At 43.1% G+C, this 23,426-nt stretch overlaps 1 protein-coding gene across 2 annotated transcripts in view; it reads right to left on the reverse strand.

Moving 5' to 3' along the window:
• Positions 1-5,516: 5,516 nt before the first annotated feature.
• B4GALT5 (beta-1,4-galactosyltransferase 5) overlaps positions 5,517-23,426 on the reverse strand; it is a 70,057-nt gene continuing 52,147 nt past the window's right edge. For both annotated transcript variants that reach the window (XM_036902017.2, XM_036902019.2), the window contains 7 exons: positions 15,693-15,806; positions 14,637-14,761; positions 13,527-13,643; positions 12,789-12,976; positions 11,976-12,098; positions 9,630-9,731; positions 5,517-8,691 (listed from right to left, as the gene is read on the reverse strand). In XM_036902017.2, the coding sequence (XP_036757912.2) occupies positions 8,544-8,691; positions 9,630-9,731; positions 11,976-12,098; positions 12,789-12,976; positions 13,527-13,643; positions 14,637-14,761; positions 15,693-15,806 (917 nt within the window). In that variant the 3' untranslated portion in view covers positions 5,517-8,543. The remainder of the gene's footprint in view (positions 8,692-9,629; positions 9,732-11,975; positions 12,099-12,788; positions 12,977-13,526; positions 13,644-14,636; positions 14,762-15,692; positions 15,807-23,426) is intronic.

Here is a 23,426-nt window from a genome sequence, read left to right on the forward strand (position 1 = left end):
TCTGATTTTTCAATAAGAATTTGGGGACTCTTTTGAGGATTTATTCTTAATTATATTGGATTACAAAATAAGAATGTGACTTGGAATCTTGACTCTGCCCCTTACCAGCTCTGAGTAGGCCAAGTTACTTTGCCTCTCCGAGCCTATCTGCTTAGCTGTAAAGTGGGCACAACAGACAGTGGCTGAAGAGTTTCTATGTAAGAGGGGTCTGTGGCCATCAGGTCAAAAGCTAAAGTAGAGGACTTGTCTTGAAGCTGCCACTGCTTAGCAAACATGCTGTCTTTACTTATGCTGTATGTTTATCTGGGGTAGCTTTGGGGGCATTAAAATTATGAGGAAGAGACAAAAGGCCCTTCCCTACAGCCCTAAGCCATCCTTTGATGCTACACTGAGCAGCAGGACAACACCCAGGCCTGACATAAATCTTCTGGTGCTTGACAGATGCAAATGCTCCCTACTAACCTGGTGTCCATCATGCTCCGGGAGTTGGGGGAGCTGTTCCCTGAATGACTGTGATTACTGAGTAATGGTTCATATTTACTATCACAGTGAATTAGTTGGGAAAATAAACAGTTAAGGATAATTTATGCCACCTGCAAGAATAATTCTGCTCATTGCTGGCAGAACACTTCCCTGGGAGGTTATGAACTGTGCACTCCTTGAGGAAGCACAGCCTGACATCCTCACCACCAAAGGCACCCTCTTCGCCACTTGGCCCTGCCCCTCAGGTCCCCACCACTGCCGGACAGGCTCAGATAGATGCTGTTTGAGTTACTTCTAGGCCAATGGTGGATGGCTTGGTGAAGTAGCCAAATGGGAAAGAGCTCCCTGCTCTGTGGAGAGGCTGGGGGGTAAGGAATCCCGAGCAGTGGGGGAGAAATCTGCTCTAGAGGCGGATTCCACTTCTGAAACCAGAGCTCCACAGCTTGGGGAACACCATTTCTTTGGGACTCCATTTCCTAGAAGTCAAATAAAGAGAAGTAAGATAAAACCAGGGGTGGTGCATATTTTTGCAAGAAGGACAATTTGAAAAGCCAGTAAGTCTGGGCAGGTCTCCCTCCCTCCCTTCTTCCTCCCTTTCTCTTTTTCAATCAACAAATAATGTTAACACCATCTATTTCCACACACAGCTCTGGATGGTGAGGAGAGCTGAGATTCTTGCCCTCAGGAAATTTACACTGATTAATAAACCAGCGAACAATTAAAGGAACAAGTAGATTCATCTAGTTACGTGGCATGAAAAAAAATTACACAGGACTGGGACAGTCGGCTGCTTCGGATCAGATGTTCAGGGAACACATCTAACATCTGAAATCAAGAGTGCTCTCAGCAGAAAGAGAAACAAGGAAAAATCCCCTAAAGCTAATGTCCGGTGTTGGCTTTAAACACACTCCATACATAAGAAGTGCCAGGCTTAAATGCAAAATTTAATCTTTTGTACTTTAAGCTGAATTACTTAAGAGGCTGACAAAATTTTCTTGTAAAGGGCCAGAGAGTAAATATTTCAAGCTTTGGGGGCCATATGTAGTCTATGTCACAGCTACTGAATTCTGCCATCCTAACTTAGGTAACATCGTAACATCGAAGGAGCCACGGGCACTATGTAAGCAAAAGGTCATGGCTGTGTTCCATGGTTACACAGACAGGCAGCTGGCTGACCACAATTTGCCAACCCCTGAGTTAGGCTAACAATTAAAACAAATATGAATGGTGAAGGAGGATCACAGAACAAGGAAGGAGTCCAGGAACAATAAAACCAACATGTACCGGCTGGTTTATCAGCATGTAATACATAATGGCAATACCGTGGAAGGAAATCGAGCCGCCCAGCAAGAGGTTAGACAATCTAGGCTCTGTCGATGCAAAGGAAAAGGAAGTGACAGTGAAGAGTGACAGATTACACAGAAACATGGAAAGGCAAGCTTGATGAGGACAGGACACACCCCAGGAAGGACATGCTGATCCAGTATGAAACCGTACGATCCTGGCACATCGCTAGAGAGAGCTGACTCAAGATTTAAGGCAATGGGGGACATCACGTGTTTGTGCCTGTCATTCTGCCTGAACAGATGGTCAAAAACAGTATAGAGGCAAACAGGTTTTTTTTTTTCAATTTAAAAATGAATTCAACAAATATAATAAGGGCCTACTGTGTTAAGGGCTACCAAGACTTAAGATGGGAATAATGACACTTGCTACTGGATGGGGTTCAGAAGTAGATTTTACCCTTAGTTTAAGTTGTGGTATGATGCACATAACATAAAAGTTATCATCTTAACCATTTCTATGTATACAGTTCAGTAGTTCAGTATTGTTAAGTACATTCACATTGTGGTGCAACCTATCTCCAGAACTTTTCCATCTCGCAAAAATAAAATCCTGTTATCACCACCACTCTATTTCCCTTCACTTACTGGTCTTTCTCATGTTGGCCTATGTACATTGTGGCGCATATCACATGATGGTAGAAAATGAGTCAACTTCCATGTCCATCAGGAGGGGACTAGCTAAATAAATGACCTCTGTCCAAACACTGGGTTATTACATGCAGCCATTCAAAGGAGTAAGAAGGGTTCACTCAACAAATATCTACTGAGCACCTACTACGCACCAGCACCCATTATTGGCACTGAGGACAGAGCAGAGAACAAAACAGTCTGCCTTCCTGAGGGATTGCATTTTAGTGGGGTTGACAGTCAATGAACAAAGAACCAATGAGAATACAGAATTCAGAGTAAGAAATCTTTGGAGCAAAATAGAGGCATTTTAGACAGGGTGCTCATGTGATGCCTCTCTGAGGAGGGGACATTGGGCTTTATCTGAGCAAGCTCTTCACTCACAGAAAAGAGGTCTCCAAGAAACATTCAGATTAAAAACTGAACATAATTGCAGGACAATTTGTGTTTTCTTAAAGAGCATACATGTCTATCTTCCTATACACACAGGTAGGCATATAGGTATAGACGCAGTTACTTCAAACTGCTGACATTAAAGGGAGACTTAAAATTTACTTATGTATTACTTTTATAATAAAAGTATTTGTAAACTGGGCCTGTGAACAAAAGCCCTTAAGAGCACTATGCAAAAAAGAAAAAAAAAAAGTTGGCTCAGAAGTAGCCAAGGGTGCAGAGCATTTACCTTGGGGGAAAAAGCACCTGGTGGCTGCGTGGGGACTGACATTGAACCTCAGGTGAGCAGCGGCTTTGGTGAGTCTGTTCCCCTGGCTCCAGGGCAGCGGTTCCCTAGCAGGATATCTTCCTCTCCCCAGGGTCATTCGGCAATGTCTGGTGACATCTTGGGCTGTCACAACTCAGGAGAAGGGACTATTGCTACTGGCACTTAGCAGAGGCTGAGGCTGCAGCTAAATATCCCAGAGTGCAGAGAGCAGCAACCCTCTCCCGAGTCCCATACAAAGAACAATCGGTCCCCAAATGTCAGGAGAAGAGGTTGAGAAACCCTGCTTTCAGCCCAGCACAGCCCCAGGCACAGAACAAGTGCTCAGTAAATGGGAACTACTCTTTTTATGACTGGACTTACCCCAAATTAAAAATATTTTGAGTGGAGAGGAAGTGGTAGTACCAGAAATCGATTCTGTCAAATTCCAATTCCAGTGACTCACTGAAAGGGATTCTTGATGTTTTTTTTAATGGTCACACTGGTCTTCCTAGGTGTCTGTGTCTCTGAATTAGCGATGGCTTATGAAGGGCTCCTAATTCCTCCTGGCTTTTGTGTTTTAGTCTCATGCCCTGACACTAAGTGCAGGAACATTCCTGCTGGGTTATTCCTTGTCTCTTGTATATTCAACGATCTTTCTCCGGTGGACATATCCCATTGTCCGCTCAGGTTTCTCTAGGTGGAAAACCAAGATCAAAGCCCTCCAGGAGCCTTACACACTTCCTCCGGCTGCCAGGCTTCTTTCCACCCCTTCACACCATGCTCCCGGGCCACACCGTGGCTGCCCTGCTGCCTCCGTCCCGGCCCAGCCCCCAGTTCAGCTCCTGTCCGGCCGGTGTTCTCCCCACTGCTGATGTGCTCTCGCTCATCTCCATCACTTCCTGGCTGCACTCAGCGAGGTTTTCCACTCCCTCAACTTCTCTTCCCTTGACTTTCCTGTGCCACCTGCCCTGCTTTTCTCCTCGGCTCTGCTCTGCCTGCTGGCCCATCCTCTTCTCAGCTGCTACTAGGCGATCTTGGCTCAACCGGAACACACTCCCCTTTACCTGTGTTCCTACTCTACTCAGTCCCCCAGTCTCATCCACGCCTAGATCTGCACTTTCTCCTGCACCAGACTCACAGCCCCTCGGTGGTCCCTGCCAACCAGAAACCACTCACCCATCTATTCGCTGCTTCTGCCTGGTTGTCTCAAAACCTGCTGAATTCAGCACACTCAACACTGATCTCTTGATCTTCCCCATGAAACCCGTCAGATCCTAGTGCCCTCGTCTCAGGAAACGGCCTTGCTGGGCATGCAAGTGGGGAAGCCAGCTCTGTAGACTCCTCAGCACCCGGTCCTGTGAGCATTTCCTCAGCAGTCCTGTGCCGCCCCCCCTTCACTGCACTCACTCAACTGGTTTCCCTCCTTCTCCTTTGCCTCTACCATCCCCCACTCTCCCTGTAGCTGAGGCCATCTAATAGAATGACTGTCCGATTGCATCAGCCACAGCCCTGATGGGAACTCTCGAACCGATTGCTCTTCGGTTAAAACCCAAACTCCTTACCTTGGTCCACAAGGCCCTGCACTGCAAGGATTGGCCCCGTCGTCTCCCAGCATAACAGTGCCGGGTGTCCCTCTGCCCTTGCTGCGCTGGCCTTACTGGCTCCCTGCTCCTGCAGCTCACAGGTTGCCGGCTTGCCTCCCCTCGGTTCACCCACCGCCCCCCATGTTTGCCTTCCTCACAGGCCTCTTGGATGCAGAGTCTCCTTCACAGCCCTCATTGTGCCTGTGATTGTAATCATACCCTCCACCTGGAGGTATGGGAGGTGGTGGGAAGGGCAGTAAGCTCTAAGAGACCACTGACCCTGTCTTCTTTTGCTCATCATTATATCCCCAGCACCTGGGCACACCTTACACTCAGTAAATTTAGTGACTGGTCAACACTCAACAAATTGAGAAGGGACGATCACAATCTCAGAGCAAAATCAGGCAGATGGCACACTCAGTTCTGGCCCCAGAGGACTTTCTGATCCAAACTGCATCTCCCCCTCCCCCCCGCCCCATTGCCCAGGTGGCTTATGCAACCTGACCGGACTTCCCCAGGGCCGGTTCTTGAAAGAATTCCCAAGTGTGGGAGGATACCTGGAGAGCACAGAGGGTTCCATGCTGAGCTTTTTGCTCCCCTGGTCTGGCTGCACGGGTCAGGTGGGCAGTGGGCAGTGGCTCTCGGGAGCACCAGAGGCTGGCGGAGCAAAGCGGGAGCTACCTGAAGCAACACACCAGAGACAAACTCCCAAGAGAAAGGAAAGGAAAAGCCCCAAGAAGCCAAACTGCCCTACAGAGACAGACACGACCACCAAGGTTTGGTTCTTGGGATATGTATTTTTTACTGAAAAAATCATTCATAAATTAACATACAAAAATGTACAAACACATGAGTAAATAATGTAATGACAAAGGACTATTTTTGTGAAAAGTGTTTTTTAAAACATCTTTAGATTTCAGTGCAAAAATGTACCCCTGACACCTCTTAAAACATAAGAGCAAGCTCAAAAACAAAAACAAAAAAGTAGTGATGGAAATAAGCTAGCTACGTTCAATGCCATCGTCACCGGTGAGTGGATACAATCAGTACAGGTGAATGTTGTACAGCTATTAATGTCTGTGGTAGAGGAGCTCTAACATAAGAGTCCCTTAATGTCAAAATGATTTTGTGAATAATGACCCCTCCCTAACCCCCAAAATAGAACAGTGTGGAAGGAGAAACCTTTCCCTGCCACAGCCATCAAAGGCAAGGCCATTTAAGGAGTCACCCATCAGCAGCCTGAAAGAATTTCAGCGGCCAAAATAAGCACAAGATCTTATTTGGATCTTATTGTTCTTTTTTTCTTAACATGAGAATTTCACACCATTAACAGCACTTGGGCCTGGCGATATGTTTTAAAATTCTGTTTCCCATACAATACTCAACTTGGTGGCTAACTGACTACTAACAGTGCAAAGAGGTTTTACACTAATAAAACCAAAAGTACATGTGATTATAAAATAGTGGCCTTACTTGAGCAGTGAAAAAAAACCTTTTCCTTTTGTCATCAAATTAGCATTTGTTTTTAAATCAGGTGTCAGCCTTTTGTCAACATTTTGTTCTTGGTGGTAAATATGTTATGAAAAAGCTTCAAACAAGATTATTTTACAACACTGCCATGTATGCACAGATCATCTTTAACCAAGAATCAGTCTGTTCGGCAAATTCTTCCAAATGACATCAAAGTTTTGTCATACCGAAAGCAGCTCACAGCCTTCAGTGACAGAAGCCAAGGCTGGCTAGAGGCCTGAGGGTGTGGGGGGAGGAAAGAAGAAAGAAATCTTAACTGCTGTAGGCACCATAATTCAAAGGAAAATCAAATGAATTTCTGTGTGTAATGTTCCCTCATAAAGGTCTTTCAAAGCATGAAATGCTCAAAGTTCTTTTAAAACATATGATACAACTTACCAGCATTTTCAAGGGCAGGAGCCTGCTCTCTCATACAAGCTGATAAGAGCTCTGCGATGCAATTTATTTTCTACATACCACTGTATTCTTTAAAAGAACGAAAACATGAACAATAAACAAGGCCTGGCCAATCACTCCCACAGCCTGTGGGGATCATATGTCCACGAAACCAACATATGCAATGGAAAAGACCCCAACCCACACACATATATATACAAATATACCCCCTACACGCACATCGTCCATGTAAACCATGAAAATTAAGGAAGTTGAGGCAAAGAAGGCAATTAAAAAAAATACGAAGTACTCTTTACAAAGTACTCTTCATCACAATATATAAATATGTCTTATGGAAAAGGAGGGGAAAAAACTGGCATTTTTCCGAATTCAGAATACAAGACTATGACTTCAGGGATTTGGCTCATGGAAAACAGAGGCACAAATTCAAATGCAATCTAGACTGTGACTTCGAAAAGCACAGGGGTGTGAACAGAGCACTTGGGCTCTCCTATCCTGAAGCTGTTAATCTGATTTCAAAGCTCTGATTTGCTCTAACCTGGATTCCAGCTGACCCACAGCACATCGGTATCTCCTGCTCCCTGACTGAATCCTTCATTAATTCAATTGCTCATTAGTTCTATGTACTAGCTAATAGTTCTATGTACTAGCTAATATCAACAAAGAACCTTTCCAGAAACCAAAAAGGGAAATATTCAGAGGCATCACTGAAGATTGTTGGTAATTTAGGCACAGAGTTCAGAAATTGGGCCACGTTTCACAAGAGAAAGAGAAGGATGAAAGAAGAGGCCCAAACCCCTTCCCTTCTAAATGATGATGAAGTGTGTGTGCGTGCATGTGTGTGTGCGTGCATGTGTGTGTGTGCGTGCGTGCGTGTGTGCGTGCGCACGCGCGTGCACAGTGAGCCCCTGAATCTGCTTTGAGCAGGGAGAGCAGCTTGCTCTGAAACAGCAGACTCCTGTTTAGCAAGAGACTGGGTTCAGGGTCTGTGCCCACCAGGAAAGAGGGAATCCAGAGCAAAAGTCAAAAGCAAGACTTTTGGAAGAGAGGGACGGGAGGGGGCAGAAGAGATTAGCTTCCAGTGATAAAGTTGGGCCTGTTTTGTTCTTTTTGAGACATGCCCTATATCCACTCTCTTCCAAAGTGACAGCAATTTGGGAGATGATATTCTTCCACTGCATTTTAACCGAGTTCCCACATTTGCCAACCAAATAGTGATCTAATGTATAAATACTCAGTTTGAATTAGAGCCAGCTATAAAATTAAATTTTAAAAAGGCATTTTACATGGCTTATTTACAGTTATACTTCTTCAAGAAGTGATTGTTATATGTCTATTTATCTTCCCAACCCCTCCCTGCCACCCTCAACCCCCACCCAAAGCAGGTAAATTGTATTTAAAAAATGAAACCAAAGAGAACACCAGAGATGGAGAAGAATGGTGTGCGGAGTTTCATTTACTCCTCCTGAAACGCAGCTGCCCTGTGGTGGGTTCGCCTCTTGGCCTTCGAGGCCCAAGCGCTCCAAAGGCCATTCACAGGACAGGCTCCGAGGCGGGACTGTGACACACCACAATTCTGGTTCTGCAGATTGTGGCTAAGACGGGACGTGGGGGAGGAGACAGGGAGCTGAGCAGCAGGACAGGCGTCTGTCTTGTGAAGAGACGAGGGACGTTGCCAGCTTTCTCCCTCAGTCCCAGGGGGTCCACACGGTGGAGGCGTTTTGTGCGTCTGCTCTGTTCACAGTTTTTCCTCGAGCCATGTGACCCTTCATTAGATGCTGTATTTCTGTTCTCTTCCCGTGTGGAGCGCTGAGACCTCTCGTCAGGCTGCTTTCCTGGTGGTGGTGGGTAAAGCAAACGCTGTGTTTTCTCCTCAGCTCAGTACTCGGTCACCTGAGCCAGCTCGGGTGTCAAGTTGACAGTAATGTTTTTATACAAGGCGTCGTATGTGATGTTTGCAAAGTAGTTCAAGTTGTTGAGGCCATCCAGCCCTTGCCGTTCTTTGGACTTCCTCAGCAGAGCATACCTGCGTAAGCAGAGAACAGAGGGGTGGCTCTGAGCGAGGGCCCATCTTCCTCGTGACACAGGTTGGATCAGGGTGACGGCAGGTGGGGGCAGACCCCAAGGTGGACTTCTGTGCCACAGGCGGTGACTGGATGCTGAGCTTCTCCATGCTAAATGCAATTACTAGAGACACCCCCTACTTCATATACATGTGCCTTATTTTTCACAGTATTTCATTTAATGCACCTGTCCTTAGCCAAGTGAGGAAACCAAGGCTCACAGTGGTAAGTGACTCGCCCAACGTCATGGGGTAGGGAAATGGGAGGTCAGATATTAAAAATATGTCAGTTGAGGAAGGTCAGAGCCTATATTCAGTGCCCTCTTACTCCCATGAAAACATAGTTGATGCAGTCAGGATCGCTTGTCTAGAGAACAGTCCTCCTCAGTTAACAAAAGAGAAAAAGAGCCACTCCTGAGAACACAGAGATGTCAGCCCGTCACATGCCCCACTTAGTCCGATCTGGAATTTCCTTAGTGAAAGTGAAGAGGTAACAAAGCAACAGCAACCACACAGTGAGAAGCTGGGACACCCTTCCAGAACCAGAGTTCCTGGAAAGGGTGCCAACTCTACCATGTCACGTCAGTGTAAGTTATACAGGGACCTTTTACCCCAGTGGATTTTTCTCCAACTCCCTGAAGGCTACAGAGGAGACTACACAGCTTCAGATGCAAAATGGGTGATTTCCTTAAAAGATCTTACTATCAAAGTTCACCAATGGTCTGACTTCACCCCCAAGTGTCTACCTTGTAGTTAAATACCCATAGGACTATGCAACAGCTGTCCGAACAGGACCTGGGAGAGGAGGTGGGATAAGACGAGGGGTTATAATATGCTCTGGGACATCTGGAAACACAAAGTATAGAGGATATTTGTAAGAGTAATAAATACACTGCACCAACCTTCCCAGAAACTGGACTTCTCCTCGATGGTGATGAGGAATGGACTTGTACTTCCCTGTGTCACCTTCCGGCCGGCTTACAGAATAGCCTGCATTCTGTACTCTGTCCAAGACAAAGAGAACAGGCTTTGAGATAAAATGATCATGTCCTGTAAGTGATCAAACCTATGCCGAAGTTGAAAAACCCCAAGTTAATGACAGAACCTCTTCTACATCTAAATATTCAAATTGCTACCCTCTGGATAAGTTCATGGTTTTAGTAAAGTCTACAACACAAAAAGAGTTTTGAAAAAGAGGAAATTCTAAATTCTTAAAGAAACTCAAAGCCAATATAATATTGTATATAAATTGTATTTCAATTAAAAAAAAAAAAGAAATTCAAAATTCTTGAGTGTAGGGTTTGACTCAGGTTCTGTGCCAGGCACAAGAGCAAGTGTCCCCGGCAGGCAAGGGCACGAGCCACCTCTCTCAGCTGGGTGGCTTGGGTCCTGTCACAAGTATCTTCTCGCTGGTGGACAGCACCTTTCGCTTCCATGACGTGCTATAAAGTGAGCCAGCCAAGTCAGAGTTGCAATGTATTTTCCCTACTTAGGGAGAACTTATGTCTCTGCCCACCTTCCCCATCACCAAGGAAAGGAACTCATTTACCTGATCTAGATGTAAAACTTCATTTATGAAAGGTCAACTCTAAGGGGAGGTGTTCAGGATACTTATCCTTAATATGATAAAGATAAGATTTCCCAAGCTGGGTTTACCAGAAAATTGATAAGGCTCCAAGAAATAATTAATACATGGAGGAAGAATGTGGATTTCTATGGGAAATTTATGGCATTTTCATATTTTTAAAATGTGGGAAAATATTATTCAGCATCCACCTGTTGACTTCAAATTATACTCCCATTTTATGGGATGTATGAAGATGTGTTCTCACACTCATTTGATAAATATATATGCAATGCCCACTGTGTGCTTGGAATCATACTGGGTGCTGGGGAAAGCCAGCCATATTCCTGCACTGGAAGGGTCCCTGCTGAGCTGGGGAGAGAGCCAGGTGAGAATTATGACAGATCCTGGGAGAGCTCAAAAGGATTAAAAGACCAATCAAATGAGCCAAGCTGTTCATCTTTACTGGGTTAAGAGGTCCATAATTAAAAGGATAAGATGCCACTTTTTACCTCTTGGACTGAGAAAGAACTGTCTGGAGCTGCTATGTTCAACACAGTAGCCACAAGCCACGTGTGGCTCCTTAAGGGCTGAAACGTGGCAAGAATTTGAAAGGTTTACAATCCGATATTGGCAGTGGTGTAAGAAAATGGGCATGCTGGTGCATGGTTGGACAGAATCTTTTTGTGATCTCTTTTTGGAGGAAAACATGGTAATAACGATCAAAATTTAAAGGTACATTTACTTCTTGACTCTGCAATTCCACAACTAGGAATATTATCTCAAGAAGTATTTGCACATATGACCAAACAATGTCAAAACTGTAAACTGCAATGTTCACCAAGAGGAAAGGATTAAAATAAATTCCTGTTCATCAAAATGAAGGAATACCACAGCTGCTAAAAATAGTGAAGTGGTTCTCCCTATGAACATGGTGGGATGGGGAGAAGGGAAGTGTCTGGGTTGTTTTTATATGAATGGGTAGAATAGAAAGAAAGAGCTTGTTAAAATGACTACTTGCTGGGAATGAAATAAGATACCAGTGGGGATTGAGATTTATATTCTGGTTTATGCACTTTTAAATCATTTGAATTTTTACCAGGAAATATTACTTTGTAATTTACAACCAACATGTACCTTCTTTTTTAAAGATGATCTAGAATATAAACAGATACAAGGTGGAATTTCTTCTGCTTATTTGTCCCTTACTAGGTTTCTACTTAATTACACTTACTTACTCTGTAAAAATATTTGTCTGTATTACTCACACACAGGACTGTTCATAAAAACCTGTAAAATACAAACCTTATCTGGTAGTATGGATAAATCTGTGTATACCTATCACTAATATTTGACCTCTGGTTTGTGGAGGTTTTAGTGAAATGTGCCTATGAGTCTAAAATACACACCAGATTTCAAAGATTTAGTGAGAAAAAAATGAATGTGAAATGTCTCATTAACATTTTATATTGATTACATGTTTAAGTGACATTATCTTGGATATGTTATGATAAATATATTATCAACATATTTTATTAATATGTTAGCATTAATTTCACCTTTTTCAATGTGGCTACTAGAACAGTTAAATTACATACATGGTTTGTATCATATTTCTACTGGGTAATGCTGGTCTGGAGTCTCAAGTAGCATTTTTAGAAGACACCAGAAGATAAGGCAGTACCTGTTCCACAGGTCGTCATCTTCTCCACCCCAGCCCCAGAAAGCATTGGGAAAGCCATTAATTTTTTGAAACTGTTCCACTGTTAAGCCGCTCACTCCGCCGAAGAACTCGGTATAAGGAAGCCTAAGAAAAGATGTATAGATCAATCATCTGTGCATTAAAGGGTGATTTTTTTTCCCCAGAACAGACCATCCAACTGGAGAGTGAAGTCGTAAGTAAAACAATACTCTCTGTGCTATTGCCCTGAACCACCTGAAATGGTTTCCTAGTGCTGAGATACATCAACCGGAGTAGTTAATTGATTTTTTCATAACAACTTTTGAGCCATAATGGACATACCATGGAACTCACCCATTTAAAGTATATAACCCAATGGGTTTTTTATTGACAAGTTGTGTAACCATGACTACGATCAACTTCAATACATTTCACCACCCGAAAAAGAAGCCTTGTATCCATTAGCTGTCATTCCTCCTTTACCCCTATTCCCCTCAAACCTGTAACCATGATTCCCTTTTCTTCCCTAAAGATTTGCCTATTCTGGACATTTCATATATGGAATCATACAATATGTGGTCTTTTGTAATCAGTTTCTTTCACATTTAGCATGTTTCCATGGTTCACCCGTGTTGTCACATGTCTCGGTATGTCATTCCTTTCTATTGATAAGCTGAATTCCCTTGTTATGGATGTACCACCCTTGTTCATTAGCTGGTGGACCTTTGGGTTGGAGCTAATCGGGTTTTGCCATCTTTCCATCTCTCACCAGTCTTTTAGATTCAACCTCTTTAATTAAGAGGAAATGAGACTCACAGATACATATACTTGTCCAATTTAGTCGCAAAGTGCCTTGGCATCTGTCCACACCCATAGTAGTTACGATCATTTTCTGGTATATGATCCACGTCATGAAAAATAAGACAGTCCCAGTCCAAGTCCTTCATTGCTTCTTGAAAACCGACGTTGAAAAGCATGGCTCGATTAAAGGGTTGGGTGCCAACCTACAAGAAGCAGAACTTTATAAAAGGACTCGAAGCAAAATCTTGGCTGCCTCAGCCTGCCTAAGGGAGAGCATATAGAAACCCAGCCAGAGAGACCCCTGGGCCAGAAGCTGAGCAGCTCAGCACCACTCATCAGGACTCACATGTAACTTGCCTCTGACCCCCAGTTCCTTAGAAATGAAAGGGATGATGATCATAAATCCACACTCCTCTCTCCTGAGACTGTTGGTAAGGGCAGACATTCAACCACGTAACAGCATTTGGAAGAGGACCCAGCTCCATAAAGGGAACAGAGAACAAAACTGCTACTCTTACTTGTGGTTCCTTATCTTTCCTGGGTCTGGAGCCTGAAAACACCACCCAGAGCAGCACTAGCAAAATTACCAAACAAGAGGCCTTTGTTCAAGGGTAAAACCTTCTCACCTATGAATGAATGACTCAGTCTTTAAGATTTCAGTTTCATTGGCTCTTTGCACCAAACATGGATTAGCTTGAAGCATTCTAAATTGATGTGTCAGGAGAGAAAGAATAGAAAAGAAAGAACACTCACTTGTTCAACCACATAAAATGCAAACCACAGGCGCTGGCGTTGAAGCATGGGAATCAGGTGTCTGAGCAGGACTGGGAGGTGCTCATGGCGGTTCCGGAAGGGGATAAGGATCGCCACCTGGAGTGGGTCACAGCAAAAGGAAGTTGCCCTTTAGTCCCCCTCAACTTCTGCTTTGTAGGACACTCTGCAGAATCGGTAACCAACTCTCAGGGAGTTTGGGGAGGCTGCCTTGTCCCCAACCTCCTCTAAATGAAAACTCACGTTGGCCAGTTAACTCTCTTGGGAGTAAGTGGACCTTGTTCTTACACTTGCCATAATGTGTACAGAGTGGGCCTGTTGAATGAATGAAATTCTGGACCACATCCTGGAGGAAGTCATATATTCTACACAGTGACCCAGTACACAAATCTATCCAGATATATAAACATGCAACTGAAATACACTTCACAAAGTTACTTTTCCTTACAATGTGTGATGCACTTTATATATATGTGCTTGTGTATACACTTTAAAAAAAAATGCTGGTCATTAAATTGATTTACACCCCTAGTGATGGGTTTTAAGCACTGCTCTGTCCCAGACCTGCATCAGTTACTGCACCACAGTAGCTCACAGGGCTGGTACACAGTAAATGCTTTAATGCTTGTTGGAGAATGGCCTTAAGCTGGTGTCATAACTTTGATCCTCACTACTGATGTCTCCTGACTATAGTTGTGCAGAGAAACACCAAGCACTTGCCAGTGTCAATCTAGTTTAAGTCCACTTTTTATTCCAATAAAACTCAACAGTAATGCCAAATAAGGCATGAAGCACTGAATTTGTGAAGATGGCTTCTGCAAAAGTGTCCCAAGAGACCTACCAACCCTCCCCCTTGCTTAGCCAACAGTCTTGTAAAGGAGACAAAAGGGTCCTGGCTTGGTCATCAGAACAATGCAAATTCTACAGCTACAGAAAAGTCCTCAGGGAAACCTATTCCTCCAAAATGTTTCCATCAACTGCAAACACTTGGTTTGGGTGGTAGGGCACAAAATTACGAAATGTCATAGTCAGCAAATCCCGTGGTTATTTGGAACACTGGCATGTCCAGTAGGGTCTGACTTCACACCCTACCTTCCATCGAGGCATGCAATCCGAAGGCTTCCAGTGACCTCCGAGCTTGATGGCTGGGTCTTTGGAGAAGAGTTCATGAATGTCATCCATTCCAATTTCACTCATGTTTATGTCTATTGGGCCCTCTGAACAGACAGTGGGGAGGGAGAATTAAGAGGCCAGAAAACAAAAGATTCTTTCTCCCTATGTTCAGGGTATGATTCTCTGGAAAAGTTCAATGCCTTTTTCAGCTGATTTTGCTTTTAACAGCAATGGGAGACCCTTCTCTGCTTCTCTACTCACTGCATTTCAATTGCTCACTCTTCCTGGGAAAAGCAGCAAATTAAGAAATGAAGACTTGAGAGTTCTGCTTCTGCCAAGGGCACAGAAAGAAATCAAGACTAAGTAAAGCGGCAGCTGAACTCAAAGACAAAGGAGAAATGACTGAGCTTGGAGCCAACCCTGCATGCTCCTGGGACAAGTATAGACACACTGTCCCACTCCATTTTTCAGTGACCCTGACTGGTGACATCCAAACTCAACACTCATCATCTCTGACTTAAGTCAAGAAGCAGAACTGCCTGAGAAGCCCAAAAGGGCAGGAAAAGGCTAACACTTCGTTGTCGAATCTTTAGATTACACATGAGATTCCAAGAGAAAAGAGAGAAAGAAAAGATCGATTCAAGAATTTTTTGAACTGGGACTTTAAGAAAGTAACTTCTCTTGTATCGAAGAAGTTACAATCAGTGTGACATTTATAATAGAAGCCCAAGCTGGCTGCTTGTACTTTCTCTAGGATATCTTAATGGACCCCTAGTTACAAAGGAGGTGGCACATGCAAAGAGTGAAAACTGGCAAAAATAGCACCAAGAACACAGGCAACCTTGCAGAAGGGCTGAAGAGGCATCAGGACACAAGTAACTTCCATAATTCCTGTTTCCAATGGCAGGGAAGCATTTGTATTCTCTATATAGGCAGACATACTGGAGGTCAAGAACACGCCCCCTTATATTTTAATCAAATAAAAATACACATCAGTTTTAAAGGCAGAGGAAGATAAGCGAGAGCTCTACTCACTCATGGAAGGGAGCCTTTCAGGGCAAGTATGGTTTGCAAAGTAGGTGAAATCTTCAGGAAGAAAAGTTGTGGTTTGAAGGAAGGTTTCGCTGTGGTTCAAGTCAAGTGGATAATCTAGAAAGGTAAGAAAAAAAGACTGGACCTGTAATCAATTAGACAATTCTTAGATGCATACCAAAGAAACATTTTTCTTTGATATCATCTTTTGTTGAATCAGGACTCTGGATTAGCTCTTCACTGCAGTTAAAAATTTGAACCCATAAAAAAAATATATTAACCAGATACCATTTTACTGGGTGTTTCTGTTCTTATTGTGATTGTAGCTTTTTATGTACTCAGCTGACAATCAACCAAGTCTACAACATAATTTTATAAACAGCACTCCCTCTTCCATGTCTTACTCCCTTAAGGAACTATTTTCACTTCTTTTAGCCACCTGTACATTGGCCTACACAGTCAATCTTGATGTTGCCGTTTCAGGCCTTGTCTGTTGAGGTTCCACTATGGGGGGTGGAGACTGTGCTCCTTCCTCCCCTGCTCACACTACACACATACCTGTCCTGTCCTCCACCTCCCTGCAGCGGGTGGGACCATCATCATCTTCAGTCTTAATATGACCATTCTTTAAATACTATTTAGAGCCGAGAAATGTATGATCACTCTTCCTCTCCTCCTCAGTTACTGTTTTGTTTTCTGTTTGCTCAGTTTTATGTGGCATCATGACTAACCCAACACTAGGCCTTTCCTGCTGTATTTCCTCTTTCGACTCTCACAGGCTCAGGTGTTCTCTCAGCATCATCTCCCCAAAGGGGGTGCAGCACATGTGACCCATTGCACCTGGACTGGCTGTCCTCTGTGCCTAATGTGCAGCTGTTGTCCTCGGACCTCCCCTCCTCAGTGGCAGCGACCTCAAGATCCCCTGCATCTCTCTACAGTGGGTTTTTTTAAAATTAGAGTTTGGTATTCACTTGAACTCACTGAAAGAAGCAAGTGCTGGATAGTCTCTTCTAGTATTATTTTGTTGAAGTGCAGTTGATATACCGTATTATATTGGTTTCAAGTATACAACAGTGATTCAACAGTTAAGTACATTATTAGATGCTCACCCCAACTAATGTAGTTACTATCTGTCAATGTGGAGTGATGTTATAGAATTATGGACTATATATATTCTCTATATGTTCATCCCCATGACTAATTTATATTATGATTGAGATTTTGTGCCTCTTTATCCCCTTTACCTGTTTACCCACTCACTCCAACTCCTAACTCCATGGTAACCATTAGTTTCTTCTTAGTGCATGAGTCTATTTCTGTTTTTTTGGTGTTGAGGTGTATGAGTTATGTATTTTGGATATTAGCCCTTTATCAGATATATCATTGCAAATATATTCTCCCATACAGTAGGCTGCCTTTTTGTTTCATTGATGGATTCTTCTGCTGTACAGAAGTTTTTCAGCTTTTGTTTCCCTTGCCCAGGAAGATGTATCCAGAAAAAATTACTCAAGTTGATATTCAAGAGATTTCTGCCTATGTTTTCTTCTGTAAGTTTTATGGTTTCATGTCTTATATTTAGGTCTTTAGTCCATTTAGAGTTTACTTTTGTGTATAGTGTAAGACAGTGATTCAGTTTCATTCTCTTCCATCCTGTTTTCCCAACACCATTTAATGAAGAGACTGTACTTTCCGCAATGTACATTCTTGCCTCCTTTGTCACATATTGACTATATATGCATGGATTTATTTCTGGACTCTACATTCTGTTCCATTGATCTACATGTGTTTATTCTTTGTCAGTACCATACTGTTTTTATCAGAGTAGTTTTGTAGTATAGCTTGAAATCTCCACAGTATCAATTCTCGTTTTTCCCAAGTTCAACCTCTCCCTTTTTCTTGCTGGAACACATCCTCCATGTGGCTTCCTAAGAAGAGGGAATGGGAAGTGACTCTGAAACCATGAATATATGTTTTTATTCTTCCTCAGTGGATTCACAGACTGGCTGGGTTTACAGAATTCTAGGCTAGCAATAATTTTTCACTAGAGTTATGTAAGTGCCATCCCATTTGCCTTCAGATTCCACAGTGCCTGTAAGTCCAAAGCCATTCTAATTCCTGACCTTTGTAAAAGTTGACCACTAATTTCTTTTTCTTGCAAGTGTAAAGAACTTTCTTTTGGTTCAAGAAATTTCATACCAGTGTGCTGGCTAGGGATATACTGGTTTTCTCTGCTGCCACATTAGCAGTCATTTGGCAGGCCTTTAAAGTCTAGAAATTCATGTCTCCCTGCTCTAGAATTTGGGACAGGGAGAAAATATTATTGTGGTGATCAGTTCCTCCCTTCTGTATTCTGTGCTCTCTTTCTGGAGAAGAGAAAACATGACTTAGATGTTGGACCTCCTGGTCTTCTAATTTTCTCATCTTTTTTCATCCTACTTTCCATTTTGCCATTTTTCTGCTCTACCTCCTAAGAAATTTTACCCAGCCTCCCTTTATTATCATTTCTGCTGTTTTGTGTTTGCAATCCCTTTCCTCTTGCCCTTGATAAGTATGCAGTGGCTGCTTTACATCGTCTTCTCCCAGCATGGTCTGTGTCTTCCAGTTTGCTGCTGCTGGTTTGTTTTGAGCTCTAGCACAGTGACTCTTGGTCATCTGCTAGTATTTTAGAGTGGGCACGAATCAGCTAACTGGAAGGGTTCGGACTGCGGCTCTTCACCGTAGGGTGTTCTGCCTGGAAATCTGGTTTGGAAACCTCCTGCGTCAACATCTAGGGTCTTTCCTCTTGTTCTGGTCAGATTCCCCAGGGAAGTCTCCTAGTCTCCTGCAAGAATGGTGCAGTCCTGGAATTGAGGAAGAGTAAAGGCCTGGGGGCACCCTGAGCTAAGCCAGGTGTCCCCCAGTTGAAGGACCCTCAGTTTTACCATATCTAGAGGTTATCAAGTGTGCAAGTCCTTTGGCAGGATGGGGAAAGGGACCCTCCTTCTGAAATAGCTTCCAACCATTATCTCAGTTGCCACCTTTATTCTTATCTCCAAAAGAATCTGATATTGCTAATTCCTGGGAGGACTGCTAATTCCTAATCCTGGAGGATTCTGGGATATAAAATGGAGTGGTTGCTAGCTTTCTCTGCTGCCAAATTAACAGTCAGTTTTCTTGGATCTGTTAAATCCTTTATCACTGTTCCACCTGTTTTTTCACTTCCAAGATATTTTTGCTGTGGTCTCCTTTCCTATCCTCATTCTTAAGGGTTTAGGCTATCAGACGTGCATGCACGTGTACGTACACACACATACCCCTCTTTGCCGTCTTTCTAAGGGAGGTTTAAAAGTGTGATGCAGATGCTCTTTTCCTAGGAAACTGTAGGAAGGGTGCCCAACTTCTTTTTTTTTTACAGATAAAGAAACTGAGGCACCATATACACAATTCATACGAGGAAACTTGGCTAATGCGTGACAGAAATCCAACTAAACTCTGGGTTAGTGATTTTTCCATTACACTGTACTATTTCTTCAGAGTATTAACATCGCTCTCAATAACCCATTTGGAGTCATGGTGATTCTATGAAAAGTAAAACATCCCATTCAAATTTACTTCACACCCTGGAATTCTAGAATCTTCAACTCATTTCTTTTTTAAAGCACTATGAGAGGTCTTCCAAGAATCAAGTGGCTATTACAGTGTATCCTTTAATACAGGCACATGGCTGCCTACTCTACAATACTCAAAGGACAAAACTCAATGAGAGGCAACTTGAAGAGAATTTTAAGTCTTTCAACAGGGGAAGAAAGAAACAGAGTGCTTTCTGTCCTTTTTAGTTGCAGATTTCCTGAAAAACACTAAGCCTGCATTTCTATAAACACATAAACCAAGCCAGCATGAACCCTAAAAGTAAAATGACATTTACACAGAAATTAGCCCCAAAGTCCTCAGTTCACACATGCAAACCTGTCCTAAACTGATCCTTTTTCTAATGTATTAATAGTTCAAAAAGGTATGTCAAGAGAACCTCCAATACAAACCGCTACTCTGGATGACTCTAATTTTGCTTCTTAACTTTATACAAATATAGACACATACACACCCTAATGTGTTCTTCTAAGGAAAAAAAATCTTAAAGTTTTCATGTGTACTAGAAAATCTTAAGGTTTTCATGTGTACCGTGGGGACGCAGTAGTTATGTTACTGAGTTCTTGTGAGGATTCCACACGACAATGTATATGTACATGATAGGTCTATGTATGTGTGAAGGGAGAAGCTGATTAGAAACAGCATCACAGTAATTACATTTGCCTAGAAGGCAAAGAAATTCCCAGAGGTACTATAATATTATAGCAAACCAACAGAAGAGAAAAATAATTCCAGGCAATGATAAAACCATGCCTTAGGCTACAACCTAAACAGGAAATAAGTTAAAGAAACAAACAAACATGTAGGAGAGGAGACAAGACACTTCCTAACGTTAATGATCCCATTTTGGGGGATTTCAAGACAGATGAATTTCCTTTCTGCTTCCTTTCAACACTAATGTAATAAGCCTGGCAGCAACTAGCATGAAACAAATCAAAACACCATGTATTTTTCCTTCTGACCAGTAACCTAATGATGTCATTAAACACACAATACACAACTCATAAGTAGGAGTCCTCCATAACTGTGCCTTACAATTTGGGAGGAAAAAACCCCCACAAAAGCCCTCACTTATAATTTGAAATTATTCACATAAAATTTTAAATAAAAACTACTTTCTCACCAGCAATAGAAGCCTTTTAAGTAAGTGGAAGAGGGACAGGAAACTAATTGCTCACAAACTGGTAAAACTGTGCACTGTTATCTTTGGGTTCTAGTTCTCTCCAGCTGCCCAGAAAGAGGCACATCATACTACTTGCCTTCCGCAGGGGTTCCACATACGGATTCTTATTTTTCTAAAGCATGTCCCTACTGAATGAGGGAACTACTGAGAGAAAAAAACAAACCTGCTGAATTTCTATGGCCACAAGCTTTGCTTTTTAATTTAAATCTAATCTATTTCAAATCAGGACATGTTCCTCCAGCGAGGGAGGTAGGGTGATGAAGGCAGCTGCTTTTATATTTATTTGCAAAATGGGAAACAACAGGTGTCCTTACTATCTGCAGAATCTAATGGCCTGATTATTCAACCTGGCTTTACACCAGTGGTTCTGCAGTCTTGGTTGTACATTAGAATCATCTAAGAAGCTTTTAAAAACCTAATGGCCAGGCTACACCCCAGACTAATTAAGTAAGAACCACTGGGAGTGACAGTGCAGGCATTAGTATTTTTTTAAGTCCCCCCACCCTGGGGGGTTTCTAGTGTACACCTGGGTTGATTTGGCTACCCCAATACACAACTCTGCTTTCTCCCTTGCATTACCAAATCCAGTTGAGCAGGAATTGGAAAGTGCCGACCTACTGCTTGCAGGAAGAACTACCACTTTCCCCCCACATTTGAGAAAAGACCCAACACTTGCCTCTGCTTGAGAAATGTAGAGGTTTATATATACTAGAAAGACATCAGAACGAGTATCTATGATACAAAGAATTAGCATTCACAGTTAGCAATGCTTAAGGATGACTACACACTGGACAGCAGACATAAAGAAAACTATAGACTGAACATTTAAAAACTAGAGAGAAGGTTAAGAATACTCAGCCCACTGAATATACTGTGAGGTGCCCTGCCAACAACGTCATTCATTTTATTTGCCTTACAGCAACAGACCTGTTTTGAAGGACGTGCATATGACTAGAAGGGGATGGGGCCATGAGTGTGGGGAGGTTTGTGTGCACGTGTGTACAGAGGTAAGACATCTCCCTCTGGCTAAAAGCTACTAGGTAGAATGGCACCCGGAAGTTCATATTTAAGAAAGAGAAACACCAGGCCACCCACCCACTCATCTCATCTATAATGCTAAGTGGCCAAACTGGACGACTCCAGAGAATTCACATCTGATGCCGATACTCCACTGAGCATCTCCCCACCCTGCTCAGAGAGTTTGGCGGGATTCCCGATCTCACGTACCGGTGGCTTTAGTGACAAACAAGAAGCTTCTTCAGGTCATTACTTCAGGCTTATTTCTAGGCTCACAGTCCTGATCCCCATAAGTTCAATCTTATAACACAATCACCACTTTTGCTTTCCAGTATGAAGAAAGCTAGCATTCTCCAACACCACACTAAGCTTTTTGGCTACACTTGGCCTATGAGGACCTCTGAATGTGGGTGTGTGCCACAGCACTCTTTCCAGGGTGGCGCAGTGGAACTCATGGACTCTCTCTTGGTCTGGTCTACTCTTGGCAAGACAGTGTTCCTGGAAGGGAGGCCAGATCAGAAATGATGGTTATCTAGCTATCTACCCAGCAGTTAGGCCCAGAATACCGCTTCTTGACTGTGCTAGGCATACCACTGCTTTGCAATGACTAACAATGGTGGGTTTTCACTGGGTACATTTCCAATGAAACTCTATTTCCTTTTTAATTCTTATTCCCCAAGGACATGCCAGTTAACACAGAAGCCAATCAAAAAAGTAATCTCAGCATTAGGTTACACTTCAATCACACTTTCTTGTTAAATCTCTTCGCTCATACACTCAAAAATCATTTACTGAGTACCTCCTACATGCTAGGTGGTGGGCAAGGTACTAGGGACACAAGGATGATAAAGGCAATGAGTGAGGGGACACGGAGATCAGCAAATCCTCACTCCACTCCTGCACTGAGTCCTATGACCCCTGTGTACTCTGACCTCTTCATCCCTAAAATGGGGACACGGTAGTTATGTTACTGAGTTCTTGTGAGGATTCCACACGACAATGCCAGTAAAGTGTCTAGCCCAAGACAAACCCCCAATGGCGAAGACTTCCAAGTTACAAAGGAAACAAACATAACGCAAAATGGATGATTACTCCAACCAGAGGGCTGGGAAGGAGAGTAATAATGGTCCCCGGATGCCTTCCAAGGGTGCAGTTCACTCTGTGCTCAGTTTTCAAGGACAACAGCCCCTCAGGGAATTAGGGAAAGCCTGTGTTACAAGATGAGCACTTGTAACTATGTTACAAGATATACACCAGGGCTGCTGGATGCCCCTCTAACTTCTGCCTTGCCAAACATAACAGACCACCTCACCAAATGCCCAGACAGAAGTCCTAGCATTGTTTAACTTTGGACAGGCATGAACACTTGGAATGGATAAATGTCCTGACAGCACAAGTGTCCTTTACCCAGAGAGAGATGGGGAAAGAGCTTTGGAATGATAGTCAAAGGACTCCCTAGTTTCATCACACAAGAAGAAGCAGGTCTGAGGCAGAATTTAGGAAAATTACATGACCAAGCCACTTCCAAAACCCCCAAGATTATTTGTACTACATGTGAAAAATAGCAGTAACATAAAATCCTGCCTATGTGACAGGGCCTTATTCAAGTCAAGTGAGACAATGCGTGTGGGAATCATTTGCAAAACTTTAACACCACAGCATGAATTAGGAACCAAAATGTGCTCAGCCTTCTCCCTTTGGGAACTACCGGGATTCCTCCTCGGGGTATGGTTCAGAGCTCAGGCAATTTGTCCAGTGAGACCACAATCTGGCTTTAAAAAAAGCTCTGAAAAGCCAATTACTTACTCTTTCCAAACAAAAAGAAAGGAAGTATCAAAGTGTATCAGTTTGCTAACTTTAGTCCTTTATTGCTGCTTAGTTAGCCAGTAGGGCAGACTGATAAATTAGGA

Source organism: Manis pentadactyla, chromosome 5, assembly GCF_030020395.1.
Source record: "Manis pentadactyla isolate mManPen7 chromosome 5, mManPen7.hap1, whole genome shotgun sequence".
In the NCBI taxonomy this organism is placed as follows: Eukaryota; Metazoa; Chordata; class Mammalia; order Pholidota; family Manidae; genus Manis; species Manis pentadactyla.